This window comes from Perognathus longimembris, chromosome 15, assembly GCF_023159225.1.
Source record: "Perognathus longimembris pacificus isolate PPM17 chromosome 15, ASM2315922v1, whole genome shotgun sequence".
In the NCBI taxonomy this organism is placed as follows: Eukaryota; Metazoa; Chordata; class Mammalia; order Rodentia; family Heteromyidae; genus Perognathus; species Perognathus longimembris.
In genome coordinates, this window is record NC_063175.1 from 10890110 (window position 1) to 10911627 (window position 21518).

General features: G+C 44.3%; 1 protein-coding gene and 1 long non-coding RNA gene across 3 annotated transcripts; one reads left to right on the plus strand and one right to left on the minus strand.

Annotated features, from left to right (window-relative positions):
• Nucleotides 1-482: 482 nt before the first annotated feature.
• Nucleotides 483-20377, minus strand: Napg (NSF attachment protein gamma). Of its 2 annotated transcripts, XM_048363083.1 has the most exons (12): nucleotides 20237-20377; nucleotides 19106-19173; nucleotides 16927-17011; nucleotides 16067-16084; nucleotides 15446-15476; nucleotides 11960-12069; nucleotides 11779-11845; nucleotides 11167-11237; nucleotides 5534-5612; nucleotides 2815-2894; nucleotides 2257-2386; nucleotides 483-1041 (listed from the first exon to the last, which is right to left on the minus strand). In XM_048363083.1, the coding sequence occupies exons 1-12, from the start codon at nucleotides 20290-20292 to the stop codon at nucleotides 898-900; spliced, it is 939 nt and encodes a 312-aa protein (XP_048219040.1). In that variant the 5' UTR covers nucleotides 20293-20377; the 3' UTR covers nucleotides 483-897. The 2 variants fall into 2 exon arrangements, with proteins under 2 accessions (XP_048219040.1, XP_048219041.1); XM_048363084.1 differs by lacking the exon at nucleotides 20237-20377 and having other exon boundaries at nucleotides 16067-16097; nucleotides 19106-19145.
• Nucleotides 5623-7285, plus strand: LOC125363813. The gene is made up of 3 exons (XR_007213353.1): nucleotides 5623-6800; nucleotides 7017-7022; nucleotides 7067-7285. It is a non-coding gene; the product is annotated as an uncharacterized LOC125363813 (long non-coding RNA).
• Nucleotides 20378-21518: the final 1141 nt, after the last annotated feature.

Consider the following 21518-nt stretch of genomic DNA (forward strand, 5'->3'; position numbering starts at 1 on the left):
AGAATAAATACAAGAGGTCTGATGATCAATGCCCACTATAAGGTCTGGAGAGATGTACTACATATATTCAGGATGAAAGAAGTACCCATGCTTCAGAGACGACAGAAGACGTGGAAAAATCATTTTTAGATGCCACCTTCAAAATTCTGTAGTCTCCTATAAAAGCCTAAATGTATGTTTTATTGGGCTAAATAATGAATGTTCAAAACAACTACTATTTCCAATCTTGTCTGAAAAGATTTAGTCATTTAAGTGGATCTGATACCATTAGGGTAAATGTCCTTTTCAAAAAAAACTTTTTTAAATCATAATTATTTTTAACAATAAAATGTCATTTTTAGCAGCAGTTTAAAAATGCAAAGAAAGTCATCTAAAAATAAATTATAGGGGTGGGAATATGGCCTAGTGGCAAGAGTGCTTGCCTCGTATACATGAAGCCCTAGGTTTGATTCCTCAGCACCACATATATAGAAAAGGCCAGAAGTAGTGCTGTGGCAAGTGGTAGAGTGCTAGCCTAGAGCAAAAAGAAGCCAGGGACAGAGCTCAGGCCCTGAGTCCAAGCCCCAGGGCTGGCAAGAAAAAAACAAAAAAACACAAAAACCAAAGAGCAAGGAATAGCTATGCTCAATTGTCCTTTTTGTTAAGAATATTGTCTGGAATTAGGCTTGTAAATTTAAAATTGACTGTATTAAAATATGAATACATTTTTCGCTAATTCTCGCTCTTACAATGGAAAGAAAAAAATGCTTCACAGGCAGTAGGTACAATGGCTGATTTAGGAAAAATGATAACTAAAAATGATCAGTCTTTACCAACATCACATCTTCAGTGAAGTAAATGACCAGTTCATGAAATCGGTATGTCAGGATTTCTCCCTTCTCTTCGGCAAGCAAAGTACTAGCACAGTCCTCCAGAATATTCGTCTTCCTCCTCCTCAACAGCGGTACTGCTGACACCATCAGGCTTGGCTTGGGGTGTTGCTGGTGACTTCTTTTTGATTCCCCCTCCTGGAACCACCAAGCTCAAGCCCAGCTTAGCATACTGTCAATAACAAAACACATTCTTGTCATGTGACGTCCCCCAACAGTTTAAAGGAAAGGACATGGTCTTAGCCTCTGACCTCAGAAGCACCAGTGCACGAAAAACAAGCCTACAACAGGTGTGTGCTGTGGAAATAATGTTTTGGGGCCCACTTGGGAACTTGAGATCAAGTGAGTGTACTGAGTTAATACTTTAGTATCTATGAAATAAAGTACTAGTGAGTGAGGATATAAGCTCATGGCAGGCCTTCAGAATATATGAACATTTACAAAAGCACACATACAGCCGAGAGTGACAGTGATATCTGTAACCTCAGCACCTGGGAGGCTGAGGCAGGAAGATCACAAGTTTGAGGACAGTCTGTCTCAAAAACAAAACAAAGAATGATTTCTCCCCAAAACACACATGCACAAGAGACTGACAGAATAGAAAAGGACAAAGGAAAAGAAAGCCTAGTTTCTCTATCGATGTCGCTGTAAGACAGTTGACTGTCATACACTCATCTGATACAAGTCAATGCAATCAAACGCTCCGAGAGGAACATGAGAAGAAATGCTGCACAGCCAAGCTTACTTATGCATGGGGCATGTGTACAGTGCTCTGCCCACCGTTTCTCACTTGGTCCACGAGACAGGCTGGCTGCACGGCTTTTACTAGTGAGTTACCGGCATTGCCTAGAGCTGCCTCAGAGGCTCCCACAGGCCTACTGAAAAACCCACTAACTGTGGCGTCTCTTCCAGGCCAAGAAAACAACTGAAAAGGGCTGGGAATATGGTCTAATAGCAAGAGTGCTTGCCCTCATATACATGAAGCCCTGGATTTGATTCCTCAGCACCACATATATAGAAAAAGCCAGAAGTGAAGCTGTGGCCCAAGTGGCAGAGTGCTAGCCTTGAACAAAAAGAAGCCAGGGACAGTGCTCAGGCCCTGAGTCCAAGGCCTGGCACTGCCAAACAAAACAAAACAAAACAAAAAAGCCAGAAAACAACTGACCAAAAAGAATACAGAGGACAACTGGGAAGATGAAGATGGCAAATAGAGCTAAATTGTTTAAAAATACACATATGGTCAAACATAGTTGAACATCCAAACGGAGTTGGTGGGTCCCTTTATGAGTGTAGCTTGAGATGAAGATAGAGGAAGAAGCCTCCCTCAGGGGGGGAAAAAAACCACCTCTTCCTTTCAAGAAAAAAGCTAGCCCAAAGGGCCACTCACGTCGTTGTCCATGTATTTGAAGAGGGGCGAGTTGCAGACCTCTGACACTTGATCTTGGTCTTGCTGATCATACCCTTCGAGGAGCTGCTCCAGCGCCGTGCAGTCCTCACTGCCGTTGAACCCCGGTATGCTACAGTAGACACAGCCACACTCAACCTTCCCTTACAAGACGGCTTCTCTACCGCCAGCAGGCCAGGGGGGTTGCAGTGAACAAAACAGGCCCCTCCCCGCAACCAGGGGTCCATCTCACAAGGGGGGTCAGTACCCTTTGCCCGTGGGGATTTACAAAACTGTTTCAGGGCCACAAACATCTGTCTAAGTAGCAATTTTTTGTTTGTTTTTGCCAGTCCTGGGGCTTGAACTCAGGGCCTGAACACTCTCCCTGGCTTCCTTTTGCTCAAGGCTAGCGCCCACAGCGCCACTTCCAGCCTTTTCTGTCTATGTGGTGCTGAGGAATGGAACCCAGGGCTTCACACATGCTAGGTGGGCACTCCACCGCTAAGCCTCATCCCCAGCCCCTCCCCCACTGCAATTTGGACCCCCAAGGCAGGGTCTTACCTGTAGCTTTCCCTGACACACCTTTCGGCAGCCACATAGTCATTCCTGTGTAGATGAACTAAGACTTGAGCAATTGTTTTCTAAAACAAAGGAGATTACAGTCCAAATTTACTCCTACTTCATAAAGTCAACTTCCTGTCCACCTTTCAAACACTCAACCTTAACTTTAAGAACCCTGGTTTGTATCATGAAAGACCTGACATTTCTGAGGTAACTTCTCCAGAACACAAACAATGCATGTCAAATGCTAAAGTGGCAGCCAACTACATCTGAGCATTTGGGTCGGATAATGCCCACGGCAGGGGCAGGCCAAGGCAAGCCTGCTGGCCTGCCACTCCCAACCCCTCCCAGGTGGTAGTGGCCTACGGACCAGACTTCAACAAAGCCCCAGAATACAGTCCCTGAATATTTTCATGAGAATTCCCTTTCAAACTGCATACTGAATTAATCTTGAAAAAGAGACTCAGAAGGGGAGTGGAGGGAGGTTCATAAATTTAAAATTATACTTAGTATGGAATCCTTAAGATACTTACTAGGATAAAGTGCAAGTGAAAACTTTAGTAACATCAACCGATAATACTTATAAGTCAACAATGCCAAAAGTAATGAGATCAAGAAAATGACCGACAAACTTTATAAGCGAAGCCAATTCCTCAAAAAATTATGATTATGAGAACAGGTTTCTTGCATGTAGCCCAAGCTGACTTTGAACTCACAATGCTCCTGCCTCTCTGCCTCTATGGTGTGTACCACTATGTCCAGCCCATGAAGTCAGGTCTAGTTAGCCACGTGTCCTTATTTTGAGGCACAAAGCCTGTTCCTTTATCAACGAAGGCCCACGCTGCCACCTCCCATTGGCCAGCTGTGACTCATTTGCAACACGTTAGCTGGCTCAGCACAAGCACAGGCTGCTTTTCTGTCAACGCCTATACGGGTCCAAAGCACACTAGTGCCTCCCATTAGCACACTTAGAAATACCCCGGCCTGTAAGAGGCACTGGGCGCCAGCTTTGGCAGGAGGCTACCCCCACAGGCTTCTCTTGAACAAGCCTTTGCTGGTGTTGGGCTGTTTCTTTTCTTTGTCTACTTTCTGCAAATTTTTGAATCTAAAAGAAGTTTTGTTCATCTCATTTTTATGATGCTGGTCCTGGGTCTTGAACTCAGGGCCTGGGCACTGTCCCAGAGCTTTTTTGCTCAAAGCTGGTGCTCTACCACTCAAGCCACAGCTCCATTTCTGGCTTTTTTGGTGGTTAATTGCAGGTAAGAGTCTCAAGACTTTTCCTGCCTGGGCTGGCTTTGAACTGAGATCCTCAGATGTCAACCTTCTAAGTTGAAAGGATTACAGTCTGAACCACCAAGGTCTGGCTAAGTCTTCAAGTCTATTTTTGAACTGCTCTATCTCCAAGTTTACTGTCTTTCGTTATCTCCACTATAAAATCATGCCATTATAATTTCACCCATCTAGTTATTTATTTCATATACTAAGTCCTAAAATTCTCACTTAGGTCATTTTTATAGTTTCTATAAAAAAAATTCTATTAAAAGAAACCAACAGGACTTTTTCATTTGTTTACCACAGAAGAGTTAAAATAGCTGCTCTGAAGCCTCCTGCCGTGGATTAATAATTCCAACACTTGGGTCATTAATGGTCTAAGGGTCAACCTCAGCTGCCTTTTCTCCTGCACCTAGGCCACATTTCTGGGTTTAGGTGCTGAGTAATGGCGTCTGTGGTATTATGTTGTGGTGACTTTGCTCTAAGTCTCAGATGCTTTTTTTGCCAATCGATTGCTGGGGCTTGAACTCAGGGCCAGAGCACTGTCCCTGGCTTATTTTTGCTCAAGGCTAGCATTCTACCACTTGAGCCACAGCACCACTTCTGGCTTATTCTATTTATGTGGTGCTGAGCTATCAAACCCAGGGCTTCAGGTATGCTATGAGAGCATTCTACCACTAGGCCACATTCCCGGCCCTCTCAGATGCTTTTATAGCCAGTCCATTAGCCAGTTATGTCAGACTGTGATCCATGCCTTGCTTTTGGTGGTGTGAGACTCGGTGGTTTATGCTTTATTTCCCTCATATCAGCACTGTAGACTCCTGCCCCTGGGTGTGCCCTACACACGTATACCCAAGATCTGTGGGGACCACCTGCATCCTTAGGGAGCTCCTGCTTTCTATTTTCTCCTAACTAGGATTGTCTCAGCTCTGATGGCTCCTCTCCCAGTTCCTCCTGGCCAGAGACTGGGGATCCTCTAACGTCAGATAGGCTTGAGGCATTGTGACATTTGTAGCTTGACCTTGGAGCAAAGCTCAAGGAGGAAAGCACCTTGGCCCCCTCACTGGGCACTCTGGTTCTATCAGTGATGGGATTTCTTTTGCATTTTTATTGCTTCAGCCTCTGCTGCCTAGCACTGAATTCTCTCAGGGCAACACTGCAAGAGGAAGTGGGAAACTTACTTCACCTGCTTACTTCCTGCCTCAGTTTATCTGCCTTTCTTGGCTTCTTAGAAGTTGCAGATAGTGGCGCTCTATTTTTTAGTGTTAGTTGCAATCCATAAGAGACAGGCTATAATGGCTTTCTCTATCACACTCAGAAACAGAAGCCAATAAAGTGTTATTTCACAGAAACATACAAATGCCCACAGTATCCCTGCATTATTTATTTATTCTAATGTGAAGAGTTACCTAATGTAAAGCCAAAATTGGGCATTTTCAACAAATACCTTGTAACACGTTGGGTAATTTTCAATTTCTTTATAAATATTCTTTTCTTTTTGAATGGAGACAGCAGCTTCATCAAATCTAAAAACAAAACCAAACAAGGAAACAGAAAGGTAAGATAAGGCAGGCAGTGATCTCTTCATGGTGAATGCTGTCTTCACAGTGCATGTCACAGACTCTAGAGGAACAAAGCAGACAGGCAGGCACTGTTCCTAACTACCCCGAACGATGTCCCCACTGGCCCCAGATCTGGCTTTCTGGATTGTCTCCCAAGTGTTAACCTCCTGCCATCTCATGCCTGTAATCCTACTCAGGAGGCTGAGATCTGAGGACTGCAGTTCAAAGCCAGCTAGGTAGGAAGTCCATGAGACTCTTACCTCCAATTAACCACCAGAAAACCAGAAGTGGTGCAGTGGCTCAAAGTGGTAGAACACTAGCCTTGACCTAAAGAGCTCAAGGTGCTGAAGTATATGACCCACCACAAAATGAAAGATAGATAAATAAAATGTCCATCTCCCCTTCAGGCTTCAAACTGATCAGTGAGGCAAAAGAATGTAAGCATTGGTGCAAATGACAAGTTTCAAGTGTAGTAAGGATCAACAAGTAATGAGGTTCTAATAAATTCAATAAACGACTCAGTGGAATCCATCAGAAAGGATCTTCCCTTTCATCACCCAGCCTTCTTCCCTTCCAATGGAGAGAGCTTGCAGACACCCCAAGCTACTCTCTCCCTCTTCTACACATTGCCTTCCCAGGTCCCAGTGCTGCCTCAGTGAGCCCCAGTCAACCAAGTCAGCCCACCCCAAATCTTCACTCTTCAGCACTCATCTCTTCTATCTACCCTCACACAGTCTCCACTTGATGGGAGAACAGAGAAAAAGAAAAGCACAGGGATGGCCAGACATCTCCCCCAGAACCTTCCATAGTCTCTTCTTCCTCCCCAGCCCTAACTTCATCAGATCTTCACTGGACCCTAACGTTTTATTACTCTCCCGAATTCCAAACTCCTCTCCCGGTGCCTAATTCATGACTGGAAGGGTTGGACAGGGTTTCTCTACTCTGCTCACCCTCAACATTCTGTGGTATGGGAGCAACTACCAGGGGTTTGGTTTTGGTTGGTCACCCAACCTCACAGCCCAGCACACAGAACCAGAAGCTGCACTGGGAAGACAGCGAGAAAAAGAGGTGGGGCTGTGATCCAACACAGAAACATAACCATGCTATATAGTTGTCTCTCCCTATACCAAAAATGAAACGATGTCACTTACAGTCTTGCCTCGCTATTCCATGGTGCGCTCATTGCTGCTTCAATGTACTGCAGGTTTTTTTTTTTGTTTTTTTTTTTTTGCCAGTCCTGGGCCTTGGACTCAGGGCCTGAGCACTGTCCCTGGCTTCTTCCTGCTCAAGGCTAGCACTCTGCCACTTGAGCCACAGCGCCGCTTCTGGCCGTTTTCTGTATATGTGGTGCTGGGGAATCGAACCTAGGGCCTCGTGTATCCGAGGCAGGCACTCTTGCCACTAGGCTGTATCCCCAGCCCCTGTACTGCAGGTTTTTAAAAAGTGAGGAGAGATTCCTCACCTATCACCGGAGTTACATTCCAGAGACCTTCCTGGTAAGTAAAATCTGCGAAGTAGCAATAAGTGAACCACAATATAGCGAGGGACAACTACCTAACACTGCTACTTCATGGATTTCACCTACCGAGGGGGTCTCTGGAATATAACTCCTGTGGTGTTTTTTCTGCATGCTGACTTTGTAAAATGGCTGCACGCGTATACATACATTTTATATATATACACACATATACATACGTATAAACACAGCTATGTGCTATACAAGTGGGCAACAATTCTCTGCTTAGTCACTTGTGAGTAAAACAACTTTTGTGAGCTGTGCCACAGCAACTTAGTACGTCACAAAATAGAAGAATGCATTCTGATAACAAATGCAATTTTGATAAAGTTGATGAAATAAGGTCACTTCTAAGTTGTATGTGGTCAGAGAATTCTAAGACTGCCCTCAAGATTCTTGTCCCTCCTAAGAACTCCCAGCATCATGTCCTGGAGTGTGAGCTGACCTCTGAATACAATGGTCCATCACTCTAGACACCAATGAAGATCCGAATGAGGTGACACTGCGTGAACCACAGATGTTATCAGCAGGGCCTGACCTCGTCCAGTGAGAAGAATATCAGGGAAGTCAGAATCCACAGCAAAGTACCATGAGGCAATCCACCTATGGCTCCCACACCAAGGGGCCTCTGAGGCTGACAGGCAGCCTGAAATGTGAGTCTGTCTCGGAGCTGGAAGGGGAGAATTCTGCAACCAGTGAGAAGACCCGTGTGTTCGCAGGGACCGAGGCCTATCCCACACCTTCGGCTTCGACTGCATGAGGGCCTGCTCCTTGTCCAGGCCTCTTCTGTTCTTGGTTGCTTTTTGTCTTGTGGTAGTATGACGACTTTAAACTTAAGAGGCTTGTGCTTGCTAGACAAGTGCTCAACTACTTGAGCTATACCCTCGAGTCCATTTTGCTTTCGTTACTTTTCAAGTAGTCTCCTGTGTCTCTAGGGCTATCCTGGAACCAAGATTCTCCTCCCTGTGCCTGAGATCATCACATCTGTTTTGTTGTGATTTTTGCTGACATGGGGTCTTGCTAACATTTGCTTGGGCTGGGCTTGATCCTTGATCCTCCTACATATCTCTGCCTCCCAAGTGTCTGGGACTATAGATATAAACCAACATGCCTGGCCCTGGACTTTCAGAAGTCTGGAAGGTAACTAGTAGGTTGCTTTTAAGGAGCTAAAAAATGTTCTGGTTGTTTGTTATAAAACAAATGCACAGGAACCCCACATGTATCTATATAATTTTATTATAAACATGAGTTACATCAACATATTTTGTGCTCATGAATTCTAGATTATACCATTCTAATTTGGGGCCACAGTAGCTCAGGCCTGTAATTCAGGAGGCTGAGATTTGAAGATTGTTCAAAGACAGCCCAGGCAGACAAGTACTTGGGACTCTTGTCTCCAGTGAACCACCATAAAAGATAGAAGTAGAGGTGTGTACAGGAATAAAGTGTTAGCCTTGAGTAAAAAAGCTCAGGGAAAGTCCCCAGAACTGGTTCCCCCAGCCCCACCCCAGGATTTTAGGTTACTTTTGCCTATAAAGGTACATTCTTCAACATACGTATTTTCTTGGCATATAAATGACTTTTTTTTTTTTTTTTTTGGTTCTGGGGCTTGAATTCATTGCCTGGGTACTGTCCCTGAGCTCTTCTACTCAAGACTAGCACTCTACAATTTTGAGCCACAGCTCCACTTCCAGTTTTTTGAGTGCTTAAATGGAGATAAGAGTTTCATGGACTTTCCTGCCTGGGCTGGCTTTGAACTGTGAGCCTCACAATCTCAGCCTCCTTGAGTAGCTAGGATGAAAGGTGTGAGCCACTGGAGCCCAGCTAAAAATGACAATTCTATATGATTACATATCTACCTAGCAATAGAATTACTGTGCCGGGCTCGGGTCGCCTCCCCTGGTGCAGGGGTGCAGGCTCTGCTCTACTGTAACCACTCCCTTTCTCACCCTCTCCCCTGGTCACCCGACCCGCAGGTAAGGCCAGAGTGGAGTGGGGGGGCTCAGGAAAGACCTCAGGTGCACGCGGCTGTACGAGATCGCTTTACCTCCCTCCTTACCCATGAAGAAAGCCAGGCGTACGCAGATCTCGGAGACGCTTCAAGAGCAAATCTGATTTAATAAGGGAGGGGCTAGCAGCTGATATAGTAGATGGGCGACGAGAAAAGGGGTCATCGACCACAGAGCTGGTGATAGGCTGGCAAGCTTGTCATAGGACCCCCTCATGAGCTAACGTCACTTGGATAGCGCCACCCCAGGGGTGAAAAGCCCGCGAACGGGGAGCACATGGGCTGGTGAGAAGGTTTGGGGGCTGGTTGCAAAGCCAGTTCTTCTGGTTCCGGACCCAGAGAATTGTGGCCTGCTTCCGCATTCCCCAGGGCTGGGGGAAGGGCGGCGTCTCGGGCGCGCTCTCCGTTGCCCTTCCCCCTCAAGGCCAAAGCTGAACCCCAACATTACTGTACATTTTTGAGTTTGTATTTTAAAAAGTTTACCAAGTTTACTGAAAGTCCCGGTTACCATGTGAAGTCATCTATTTTCAAATAACTATCAAAATGTCAATTTTAATGAATATTTAGGACATTTGTCAGTTTTACCAATACACATATTTTTCTTCACGAGAGAAACATTATAAACTTATCAAATAACAGGCACCCATGGCTCATGCCTGTAATCCTAGCTACTTAGGAGGCTGAGACCTGATGACTGCTGTTTGAAGCCAGCCTAAGCACAAAAGTCCGTGAGAATCTTATCCCAATTAATCACCAAAAAGCCAGAGGTGATCTTTTTCTTTGTCTTTCTTCCCAATTGTTTTACCCCAGATGTCACTGTAACTGACTTTGGTACACTGGAACTAGGAAAGAACACCACCAAAATGGAGAGACAAAGGGTAAAAGGCGAACCAATGCAACCGCAACCCTTACAAGACAATATGCTGTAAACCAACTTTACAACTTGGGGGAGGGTGGGGAGGGAACTGGGGGTGGGTGGGAAGGTGGGAGAAAAATGGGAGGAGGTAACAAGTCTGATAAGAAATGTACACACTACCTTACCTATGAAATTGTAATCCCTCTGTACATTACTTGGACAAAAAAAAAATTTTTTTTCAAGCCAGAGGTGGAGCTGTGGCTCATGTGACAAGAGTACTAACCTTGAGCAAAAAGCTCAGCGACAGCACCAAGGCCCTGAGTTCAAGCCACAGGACCAGCACGGCAGCAACAAATAAAACTAATCAAATAACAGATTAACAAAATTATTCTCTTTCATGCTGCTGACTCACACTTAGCCAATAAAAGTGACTTGCTGCCAGGTGCCAGTGGCTTTTCATTCCTGTAATCCTAGCTACTCAGGAAGCTGAGACCTGAGTGAGGATCACTGTTCAAAGTCATCCCAAGCAGGAAAGTACACGAGACCCATCCCTAATTAACCACCAGAAAACCAGAAGTGGAGCTGTGGCTCAAAGTGGTAGAACCCTAGTCTTGAGCAAAAGAGCTCAGAAGAGACAGGGCCCAGACCCTGAATTCAAGCTCCATGACCAACAACAAAAAAAAGCAAGAGGCATGATATAAATTCTGGCATTACACAGAAGAAAATGGGTGTATCTTTATTTAATTCAATGTGTCTCCTCTCTAGACATCAATTTTTCTACAGGGTATCCTTGTATGCCTACGGCTTATATTAAAAGATAAACAAGCTATGCCTAAAATTACATACAAGTCCAAAATGTAGACTTAAAATACACATAGATTCCAGTGTCAGTGGCTTACACCTATACTCCTAGCTACTGAGGAGGCTGAAAACTGAGAACTGTGGTTCAAAGTCAGCCAGGGTAGGAAAGTCTATGAGACTTTAGCCACCAAAATCTGGATGTGGGAATGTTGCTCAAGCACCAGCCTAGAGCAAAAAAGCTAAAGGACAGCACTCAGAGCCTTGAATTCAAGTCCCAATACTAACATGTGTGCACACACACAAACAGGAGACATACATACAGTTTGAAAGCACATACCTGCGTCCTCGTACAAGTAGTCTTGAGGCTTTTCCCAGTAACTCAACTGCCTGTCGGAGGCGTTCCTCATTCTGAAGGAAATCAAGGAATAGCTGCTGCATTAGCCTGGAAACCTTACCTCTCAGTGATAACTTTATAGAGAATACAAGTGACTACGAGGTGCCAAAGTTGCTAGTCTATTTACTACTTAATCTCTAACAGAAGAAGCTTTAAAAGCAGCCACTTCCCAGGTACTACTGGCTCATATGTGTAACTACTTGAGAGGCTAAGAATAGGAGGACCACAATGAACGAGAAAATTTGAAAGACTCCTTTTTCAACAGAGAGCTAGACACAGTGTACACCTAGCTATCATGGAAAGCCTGCCAAAGGCAGACAGAGCCCAGGAATAGGTCTGGGAAGGGAGTAAGACCCTATCATATCAAAAGCAACCAGTAGAAAATAGGGCCAGAAGTGAGGCTTGGTGGTAAGAGACCCTGCTTAGGCATCAAGTCCTGTGTTCAAATCCCAAGTCACAAGAGTGTACACACACACAAAGCAGCCACTGCACTTCTATTTACCTATATACTGTTCACCTTAACATTTTAAGTGAGAAGAAAAAGTTCAAACTTACTTCAAAGACATTAGCTGTCTGTTGATACAACTGTACAGCCTTTTCTGGATTGACGTTTTCTATAAGCCTGAATCAGATGAGACAATTTGACTTGTTTTGCAGAGGGCTTTATAAAAACAAAATCAGGACGACATCTCTGGAGAAGCAATGCTTCCCACAGTAAGCGGGTGTGCGCACTCACTTTCCAGCTCGCTCTAATGCCATGGCCGCTGTATCGGGAGTACCGTTCTCCAGGTACATCATGCTGGCTTTCTCAATCAGCTGAACAGCCTCGGGAAGTCTCTGCAGCTCCTGTAGGCAAAACATACAGCAGAGGGCAGAAAATGTACCCACTTAAGGAAGCGTGAGTTAGTGACTGGAAATTCAATCACTCTACCCCTAATTCACAACTTGAAAACATGATACAACAAATGTACTTAGACCCTGATGCCTTCACATGGTTATAGCCCAACCGAAGCTTCATGTAGCCAATCAGATATATATAGTTAATGTCTATGCCTAGCTCATGGCTACTGCAGACTTGCAACGAGAGTATACAAATAAATTAACTCACTTCTTGCTGTTTTCTAAGTATTGACATTAAAAAAAAATAAACACAAAGTCCCTTCTATATAAAGGTCTACCAAGGATGCAAACCTATTGCCTAAAAACTATATCTACTTTCAAGTATGTTTTGTTTGGATGCTAGTGGCCCATGCCTATAATTCTAGCTACTTAGAAGGCAGACTGGGAAGACGTTTCATGGCCAGACAGGACAAAATGTGCATGACACCCATCTCAACCAGTAGTGTACACTGGTGCGGAACTAAGATGAATAGGTTCCTCATGGTTCAGGCCAGCCTGTGCAAAATGTGAGGCTCTACCTCAAAGACAACCAACGCAAAGATGGCTGGAGGTATGTATGGCTCAAGTGTTAAAGCAAACACAAGGTCCTGAGTTCAAACTTCAATACCACCTAAATAAACAGTGCAAGCTCATGGCATAATGAGCTCAGACTGAGAAGGAAGTGTCCCCAGCACAAAGATGACCTGCCTCACGACTGGCCACATTTCTTCCACTGTCCTCCGCACTCTCACCAGCTCATTGGTCTCACTGAAGCCCTCCTCCAGGCTGACTACAATCAACAGAATCAATCCTACACTTACCACTACTCTGTAAGTCAGTCTTAGGATCTTGTGGTCCTAACAGTCCCAAATCAAAAAATGTAAAAACAATAAAAGAACAGAAAGAAATCAGTTAAAAAGCTAGATATATGAAGTTTATAGTAGTTATCTAGGGCTGCTTTACTGATCTTGTAGTAAGTCCAGCAATGATATTTCATAGGCTATTTTCAAATCTGCCTATCTAGTACCTAAGTTGATATATACTGATTATCTCTAGCAAACTGCCAGTCTCATTCTTACCAACTCCAAAACATAACCATTTTTTGTTAGTTGGCTATGGAGATAGACGAGACAGACCAAAAGATCCTATACGAAATAAAGTTGCTACAACTATCTAAGACTGAGATATCCTTAAATCTCAGTGTAAAAAACAAAAATAAACTTTTTACTTTAAAGAAACAAATTCAATGAGAGATTTCAAGTGCTTAGAGTACGTTGAAGAATATTAGAAAAACAAGGGAGGCAAACTTGACAAAATCTATGCCACCCACTCTGGTCCTAAGGGAAATGACTGCTTAAAAGCCTAATTCTTCCTGTAATTCACCTATCCCTTTCTAAATATATAATGAGTAAATGCAACAGAAGAGCATTTGGAGGCAAAAAATAAAAGCAACACTGGACACAGAAAGCACCACTCACTACTTAAGGCTACTCAGTGCTATCTACAACACCTTTGAATGACAATGACAGCGGTCCAGCCACGATATAGATAGCTCTTCACACAGGGACCACTCCCTTCTCAGGACTTGTGTGTCTCTGACACCTAATTGCTCCTATGGAGTAAACAGTAAATAAAACTGCAACAGTAACAAAATGATGGAGCTAGTGTCAGATTTGAAAAAATGACCTTTGCCCTTGTCTTCAAAGGGCCCCTCCCTAAGACTGCTTGGGTATAAATGAGGTCTGTATGACCAGCTGCTGGAAATTAGAGCTTACAGAATTAATGGTGGCCCCTGAGCTCAGAGTCCTACTGCTACCCAGCATTATTCAAAGGTGTAACATGCCAGAACCCCCCCCCCCCCGCCCCCGCAAAGTACTGCCTTTCTTAGCCTTAAAGGTACTTAAGCAAAAGAAATGGTGCTTAATACTGCTATGGAAGACTCAAATCTTAAGCACAGCTGTTGGGGATAAACTGGAACTGTAAGAACTGTGGTGTTCAAGATTGCTGTATTCAGATAGGATGTCTTAATAGAAGGCACAAGGTGCATTTGAGAACTTCGTTTCTCAAGGAAACAAGACAGGAAGGAGAAGGTTAGCACGTAACCCTGGCCTCTAGGACAACAAGAAATTGCAGTTTCTAAGGGATTGCTGTCAGGTGTTGCGTCAGCCAACAACTCAGCTGCATGTTCTCTGGAGAAGGTGTATTTCAATGGCAGAGAACCTTAAAAACATCCAGACAATTAACATTTTTCAATAAACATGCTTAGGACTAAATATTTGTTAGCACTCTATTTCTTTATGCCAGATTTGCAGAATCAAAGTTTCTGTGTCAAAGGCTAAGAAAATATTTAAACTTAACTTGTTAACCACATTACTAAAATTTGAATCTTTCCAACTCTTTAAATATTTTACCAGAAGCATGCATTCACTAAAAAAATGGTAAGTTAATATTCTAAAAGTCATAAAAAACAAAGTTTATTAAAAGTGTAAGTCTTAAAAACAAAGCTTTAAGAACTGCATATAATGCAACTATTTATAAAGGTAGAAAATATAAAAACGGAAAGGAAAATATTTCATTTTAATTTCCATCTGACATACTTTGAGAAACATAAAGTACTATGTGCTATCTTACCAGAAGGTGAATGTTAATTCCTAATGTGCATTTTTTCCAATGTATTTTTAAGAACTGAGGCACATTGGTGGTCAAAGTAGTCATTTGAAAACAATAAGGCAAAGCAGCAATAACTAAGGCCTGTGGCTCTCTTCACTGGTGACTGATATTTATTTATGTATTTATTTATTTATTTATTTGGGGGGGGGGGGTCAGTCCTGGGGCTTGGACTCGGAGCCTGAGCACTGTCCCTGGCTTCTTTTTGTTCAAGGCTAGCACTCTGCCACTTGAGCCACAGTGTCACTTCTGGCTGTTTTCTATATATGTAGTGCTGGGGAATCGAACCCAGGGCTTCATGTAAAAGAGGCAAGCACTCTACCACTAGGCCATATTCCCAGCACCCGACTGATTCCTAAACCTTTTTGTCAATTTTTACTACAGTAACAAGTTCTTGAAGTCTCAAATATAGGGAAACCTATTTATAGCATTTTTTCCTTCATAGTTAACATCTATCCTATTACTAAGCTTTAAATCCTGTTTCCCAAGTTCCATCCAATACATTTCCTCTTATATTTCACTTTTAACATTTATGCTTCCTTCCTTTAGATACACAAACTATGAACTCCAGTGTTACCCTAGACAGGAAATCTTAATTTACCATATATGACTTTTCCATCTCAACCCCTTGTTAGCTCATTCATCTTACTTACAGTTTTGACAAGATATTACTAACCTTCAACATCATGCCAGCTTGCTCATAAGCCCTGCAAAGAGAATGTAATGTCTCTGATGAGATCTTCGTGAAGCCAGGGAAGGAGACATTTCCTAGGGAAGGCCCTGCCAGTGGGGAGAGTGACTGCAGTGAAGGCTTGCTTTAGAACAACATGACACTGTTACCACGTGGCTCCGATTCGTCTTACTTTTGTGAAACACCAAACATGTGAGTTGAAGAGACTGTATTTTGCAGATGCAAAATGAGGGCTCAGAGGGTTAAATGACAAGCCTAAGCCGAACCTGACAAACCTAAGCCTAAATTCTAAAACAAATACTCCCCTCAGAAGCAACCTGCACAAGCACTTGTTAACTATATGGACGAGGAAAGAGGGGTTCTAACTCAAGCTGTGTTTCATAGGTTATTGAACAAAACAGTCCTGAAACGTTATGCTGAATTTAATTGCAGTATCTTATAATATGCAGTTACTAAGTTTTTAAAATTCAGATGCAAACTAAAGCAAATGAAAGTAACTATTTTATTTAAATATATAGCAATTTGCTATTTACAAATGTATGGGAAAATAGTTGATTAAAAAATAGCAATCTGCAAATACACAAAAACATGGAGAATATTACTTACTTGGCAGCATGAAAAAGACTGAATGGAGATAATGATGTTAAAATTAAGGAAAAAAGAAATCAGTAGCTTCCAGAGATCTACTTTTACAAGACAGTTAACTAAATCACTAATTATCAAAAAAGATGAATCCTACAAACCAGTACAGAACAAAGTATTGTTTCAGCAGGTGTCTCTTATCACTGTGTATCTCACAAAACACTGCATAGATCTTTAGTTAGTCCTATAACACATTAATCTGACGATTCTGCCTAAAATGCGTAATTGTTACATTTTAAAATACTCCAGGAACATCCATTGTTTTAAAACACTTAATAGTTCTTATTTCAAACACCTCAGGAAGATTGTACTGTTAAAATTTTTACATTCCAGTTTATACATTTTCAATACTTGTGTCTTATTCTTCTTCAGCTCCTGTCTAAAGATATCCCACCTTCCTCTCCAGCAAATCAAGAGAAAATAAGCTCTCAAATGCAACTCTGAGCTGATGGAGATCTATCATAACAGTATAAATGCTCCCTCAGTTTAAAAATCAACAATTTTTCTAATCATTTTCTAACTTAAACCATTTTATTTCTAATGTGGCAAACAGGAAAAAGTTTCTGTTAAATCATCTGGCTGTTTAATTCTTTTTTTTTGCCAGTCCTGGGCCTTGGACTCAGGGCCTGAGCACTGTCCCTGGCTTCTTCCCGCTCAAGGCTAGCACTCTGCCACTTGAGCCACAGCGCCGCTTCTGGCCGTTTTCTGTATATGTGGTGCTGGGGAATCGAACCTAGGGCCTCGTGTATCCAAGGCAGGCACTCTTGCCGCTAGGCTATATCCCCAGCCCTGTTTAATTCTTTTTTAAAGGGTGAAAAGGATACGCTCTATTGTTTTCATGGGCAACAGCTTCCCGCAGGCAGGCATCCTTTGCTTGCTCAAATTGCTTGGCATTTTTAAAAGCAACAGCTGAAACAGAAAAAAATATACTTTCTATTTCCATTTCCATCATTAAAAAATCTTGAAATGAGTCACCATCAAAATCTGCATATTATACCAATATTACAAAGTAGACTAATTTCAAATAGGAAATTTCCTAAAACTATAAAATGCAACTTCCTTCCCTTTAGAAGAATGTCCTCACAATCTGACTATCAACACGTTAAAAGAAGTATTTTCTAAAAAGATTGCTTTAAACTGCCACTAGCCACAACGTGATCAGTGCTGCTTCCACTGAAATGCAAGATTCCTGCTAATCCCAGATACTCCTGAAGAAGAGATTCTCTGCAGCAGATGGCGGCTCCTCAGTTCCCAGGACTCACAGTTAACGATGAAAACAGTGCTTTCTTTATAGCTCATTAATTGCTGAGAAACCAAAGAAACACACTAGTTTTATAACACAACTTCCTTTGGCGTCTTTAAGTAAATGTCTAACCTGCATCTTTAAAAAAAAAAAAAACCACAACAATGCTTCTATACTGTAATCTGTATTGCTCAAGGAGCTAAAATATTGTCAGCTGTCTCATCAGAACAAAACAAACAGGAATGGCGCTGATTAGTGGCCTCTGTTAGTTTCAATGTCCCTGATTTTTCTTTTCTTTGGGGAGAAACTAAAACTACAGTTTGACTAGAAGTACTTGCCCAAGACGATCACTAAGCTAAGTTTACAAACTTAGGACCGTCACTGAAACAGCTGAAAATGTTCTTCAGAGACTTAAAATTGTGCTTATTCACACCTCAAATACTAACAGATCTGCCTACTGGCAGCTACCTCTCCAAAATTCCTAAGTTTTTAATAAATTCCCTTTCTGTTGTGTATTTCAAACCCTTCCTTATCTTATGTACAAACAGACATTATTTAAATATACGTACTGCTTTATACTTCATGAACATTTAACAGGGTATCTCAAAGTTAAGCTCATATAAAACCATAGTAAGCCAATACACAATTTATAAATCTGCTTGCTTACAATGAGGCTAAGTTAAAACTTACAACTCCTTATTCAATAGTAAGTACAGAAGAAGAAGAAGAAGAAGATGGCAAAAAAAAAAGTCAAGATTTGCACACATTATTATAGACAAATGCAAAGCACCGTAACAATGCAAACCCCTGAAGCTGTGTACCACCACCTCATTTCTTGTCAAGAAAAGAACCAGGACCTCTGGCTCAGTCAGTGTAATGGAAAGGAACAAGGTGGAGGGGGAATGCAAGAATCTGCACAGTTGTTCGGCTTTAAAAACAAAACTAAGCCCTCGACAAAACACAACACCCGTTCATGTTAAGAGCTTCCAGAGAAAATAGGAATAGAAGGAACATTCTTTAAAACAGTAAAAGCCATATACGACAGACCAACAGCTAATATCATACTAAATGGGGAATAACTAAAACCATTTCCCCTAAAATCAGGAACAAGACAAGGATGCCCATTTTCTCCACTCCTATTCAATATAATTCTGGAATCCTTAGCCAAGGCAATAAGGCAAGAAAAGGACACTAAAGGGATTCACCTAGGGAAAGAAATTAAACTATCCCTATCTGCAGACAACATGATCTTATACCCGAAGGACCAAAACAACTACACTCTCAAATTCCTAGAACTAATAAACCATTTTGGCAAAGTAGCAGGATACAAAATCAACACACAAAAATCAGTAGCCTTTCTGTATAGTAATGTACAAGCAGAAAAGGAAATCATGAAAAGAACACCATTTACAATAGCTAAAAAAAATGTTTTAAATCTAGGAATTAACCTAACCAAAGATGCAAAAGATCCATTTAGTAAAAACTGTAACAACTGAAAGAAATCAAAGAGCACACCAGGAATTGGAAAGACCTTCCATGCTCATGGATAGGTAGAATCACTATCGTAAAAATAGCCATACTGCCAAAGACACGCAAATTCAATGTGTACTCACTACCTTAAGTACATAATTGTAACCCATCTATACACCACAATTAAAAAAAAAAACTTACAGTCCTACAGGCAGCACTGAGGTATTACTTTGAGACAGCTAATAAGATTTTAAGGCACACCTCAGCAATAACACGTCAGTAACAAATACCTGCTTTTCCATATTCAGAAGCAGCGCTGTCATAGTCTGGCTTCCATTTCAAAAAACCAGTCTTCAGGCTAGAATGCAAGAAAAGCACATTTCAACCTTCAGTTTAAGAGTTAGCTCCCTGCTTGTGATGACCACGTAGGGCATTATGATCTTTTTTAGGAAAAAAAAAAAAAAAAGCCATCCAGTGCAAATCCTGGCCTTGCCTTCCTCTATCCAGACTCATTCTAAATAAAACACAACCTCCTTTCTTTCCCTCTCAGGGTCAGGCGGGACTCCCCCTTTCAAAAATGTCTCTTCTACAGGGCCGAGATGCCCAAGGCACGGCCCCCAGACCAGCAAGCAGCATCGGTATCACCTGGAAACTTTTCAAAGCGCCCTTGGCCGACTGAGCCGGCCACGTTCGGGGCTGGGCACAGCGGATCCCCTGGTTTGACAAACTGGAAGGGGCGCTCGGGCCTGAGCACCTGGAAACGTTTTGCCACAGGTGCAGACTGCCCAGAGCATCTAGCTTTTCGGAGCGGCACAACGTTTGTGTGGAATGAGACTTACAAGCCATTTTCCGAACCTGCCGATGCTTCGTTACTCACAAGAACTTACACTGCGTGCACCCTGACTTTCCTCTGGGAGGGAGACCCGGGGGATGGGGGGGTGGGGGCACTGACCGCGACGCGTGGGCAAGGGAGGGTGAGGGGGTCCGCCGGCCCCGGGAGACGCGGGGCCTCCACCTCAGCCGCGGCGGGCGGGCCACCGGGAGTGTGTGGGGGGGGGTGGCGGGTTAATCCACTGTCAGCGCCGGGGGCTCGTTCCCAGCGACGGTCCTCCGGGGGGGCAGCGCGGCCCGGGCAGGGGCTGCGGGTCGGCGTCCACCCCGGTCCCGGGCGGTGGGGAGGCCCGGGGCGGAGGCCCGGGGGCGCCGGCTTCCCCGCAGTGCGCAGGCCGCGCCACCTCGCCAGGCCGCGGACCGGGGAGTGGGGTGGGGGGAGCCCTGCGGTGGAAACGGGGGCAGCTGGGCCCGGCCAGGCCGGGCTCCCGCGCCCCTCCGCCGCCCCGCACTCCCCCGGCCCGCGCGTCCCGGGAGCCTCGAGGCGCCGCCCGCCCGCGCACGGACACCCCGCGCCCGCGCTCACGCACTATTTCTCGGCTTTGGCCACGTGCTCCAGCCCCTCGTTGATCTTCTGGGCCGCCATGGCCGGCGCCGTCGTGGTCGTGGGATCCCGGGCCGAGCTCGAGGGGGAGGGGGCGGCGGCGGCGGCGGCGGCGGCGGCGTGGGAACCCGCGGAGGACGCCGGGATGCCGCGCAGCCCCAGCGCCTACGGCGGCCGAGGAGCTCAAGCCGCCACCGCCGCCGCCGCGAAGCGCGCCGGAAGTGCGCACGCGCCGACGTCGCGCCGGCGCAGACTGCGCTTTCCGGCGCGTCCCTGGGTTGGCGCGCTCATTCTTGCTCTTGACAGACAACAGCGTATCCGGCACTTGTAGGCCCTAGGGAGCCCGTGGAGAGTACAACAGACACCCCAGACTCACGGAATCACGCTTGTCCATCTTTTCCATCATGCAGACTGCGGGGTTAGTTGGTCTCGACTGTTGATTACGTGTGAAGCTCTCTGTACTCTCATCTAGGACATTATTGGTTCTCCATTATGCTTCCCTCCCCTCCCCCCCCCCCCCACTCATTCATAGTTGAATTGCTCTTTACCGCCGAACACATGCGCTTACTCTGGGCCTGGGACTTGACTGTGGAGCTCTCTTTGAATTGTGATCTACCAGGACCTACAATATCTAACTCCAATTTTATTTCTGCATTAATAAAGAGAGAATGGAAAAGAGAAACAACAGGATGGCCCCCTAGCATAGGAGTATTTTGTGTCCCCAAAGCCCTCCAACTAGAAAGTGAAGTTAGGCGCATGCTAACTTGCGCTTGTATTAAGGGATCAAGAGGAGACTGAATGGGGCCAGGAGGGGGTTAGTGCACAGGCCTGCATGTCTCTTTACCTTCTCTTCCTGCAGTGAGCAAAGAAACTTCAGCACAAATGGGAAAGTGGGACCCATGGTGGTCTGTGGAGCACTGATGACTCATTAAAGGGAGTCTGGGCATTAGGAAGTATCTCGGTGTCTTCAACCCCTTGCTCAACCTCCTGGGCTCAATCTGTCTTGCGCTACCATGGGCTCTCACTGGCCCAAGGAGATGCCCCCGGCCGATCCTTTCCTCTCCCCCAAACTGTCTGTATCCTGTATCAGTAAAAGCATGCATTTCCAGGTGCCAAACTTATTTTCATATGCCTAACATGCTCCACTTCAACATGTGAGTGAAGCTGGAAATTGCGCTTGCTAGCCAGCAGGGTCTCGTGGTGGGCCTCCCTCTCAGTGCCTTGCGCTTGAGCCCCCCAGGTTCTCTTCCCCTGGCCTCAGCCGCTGC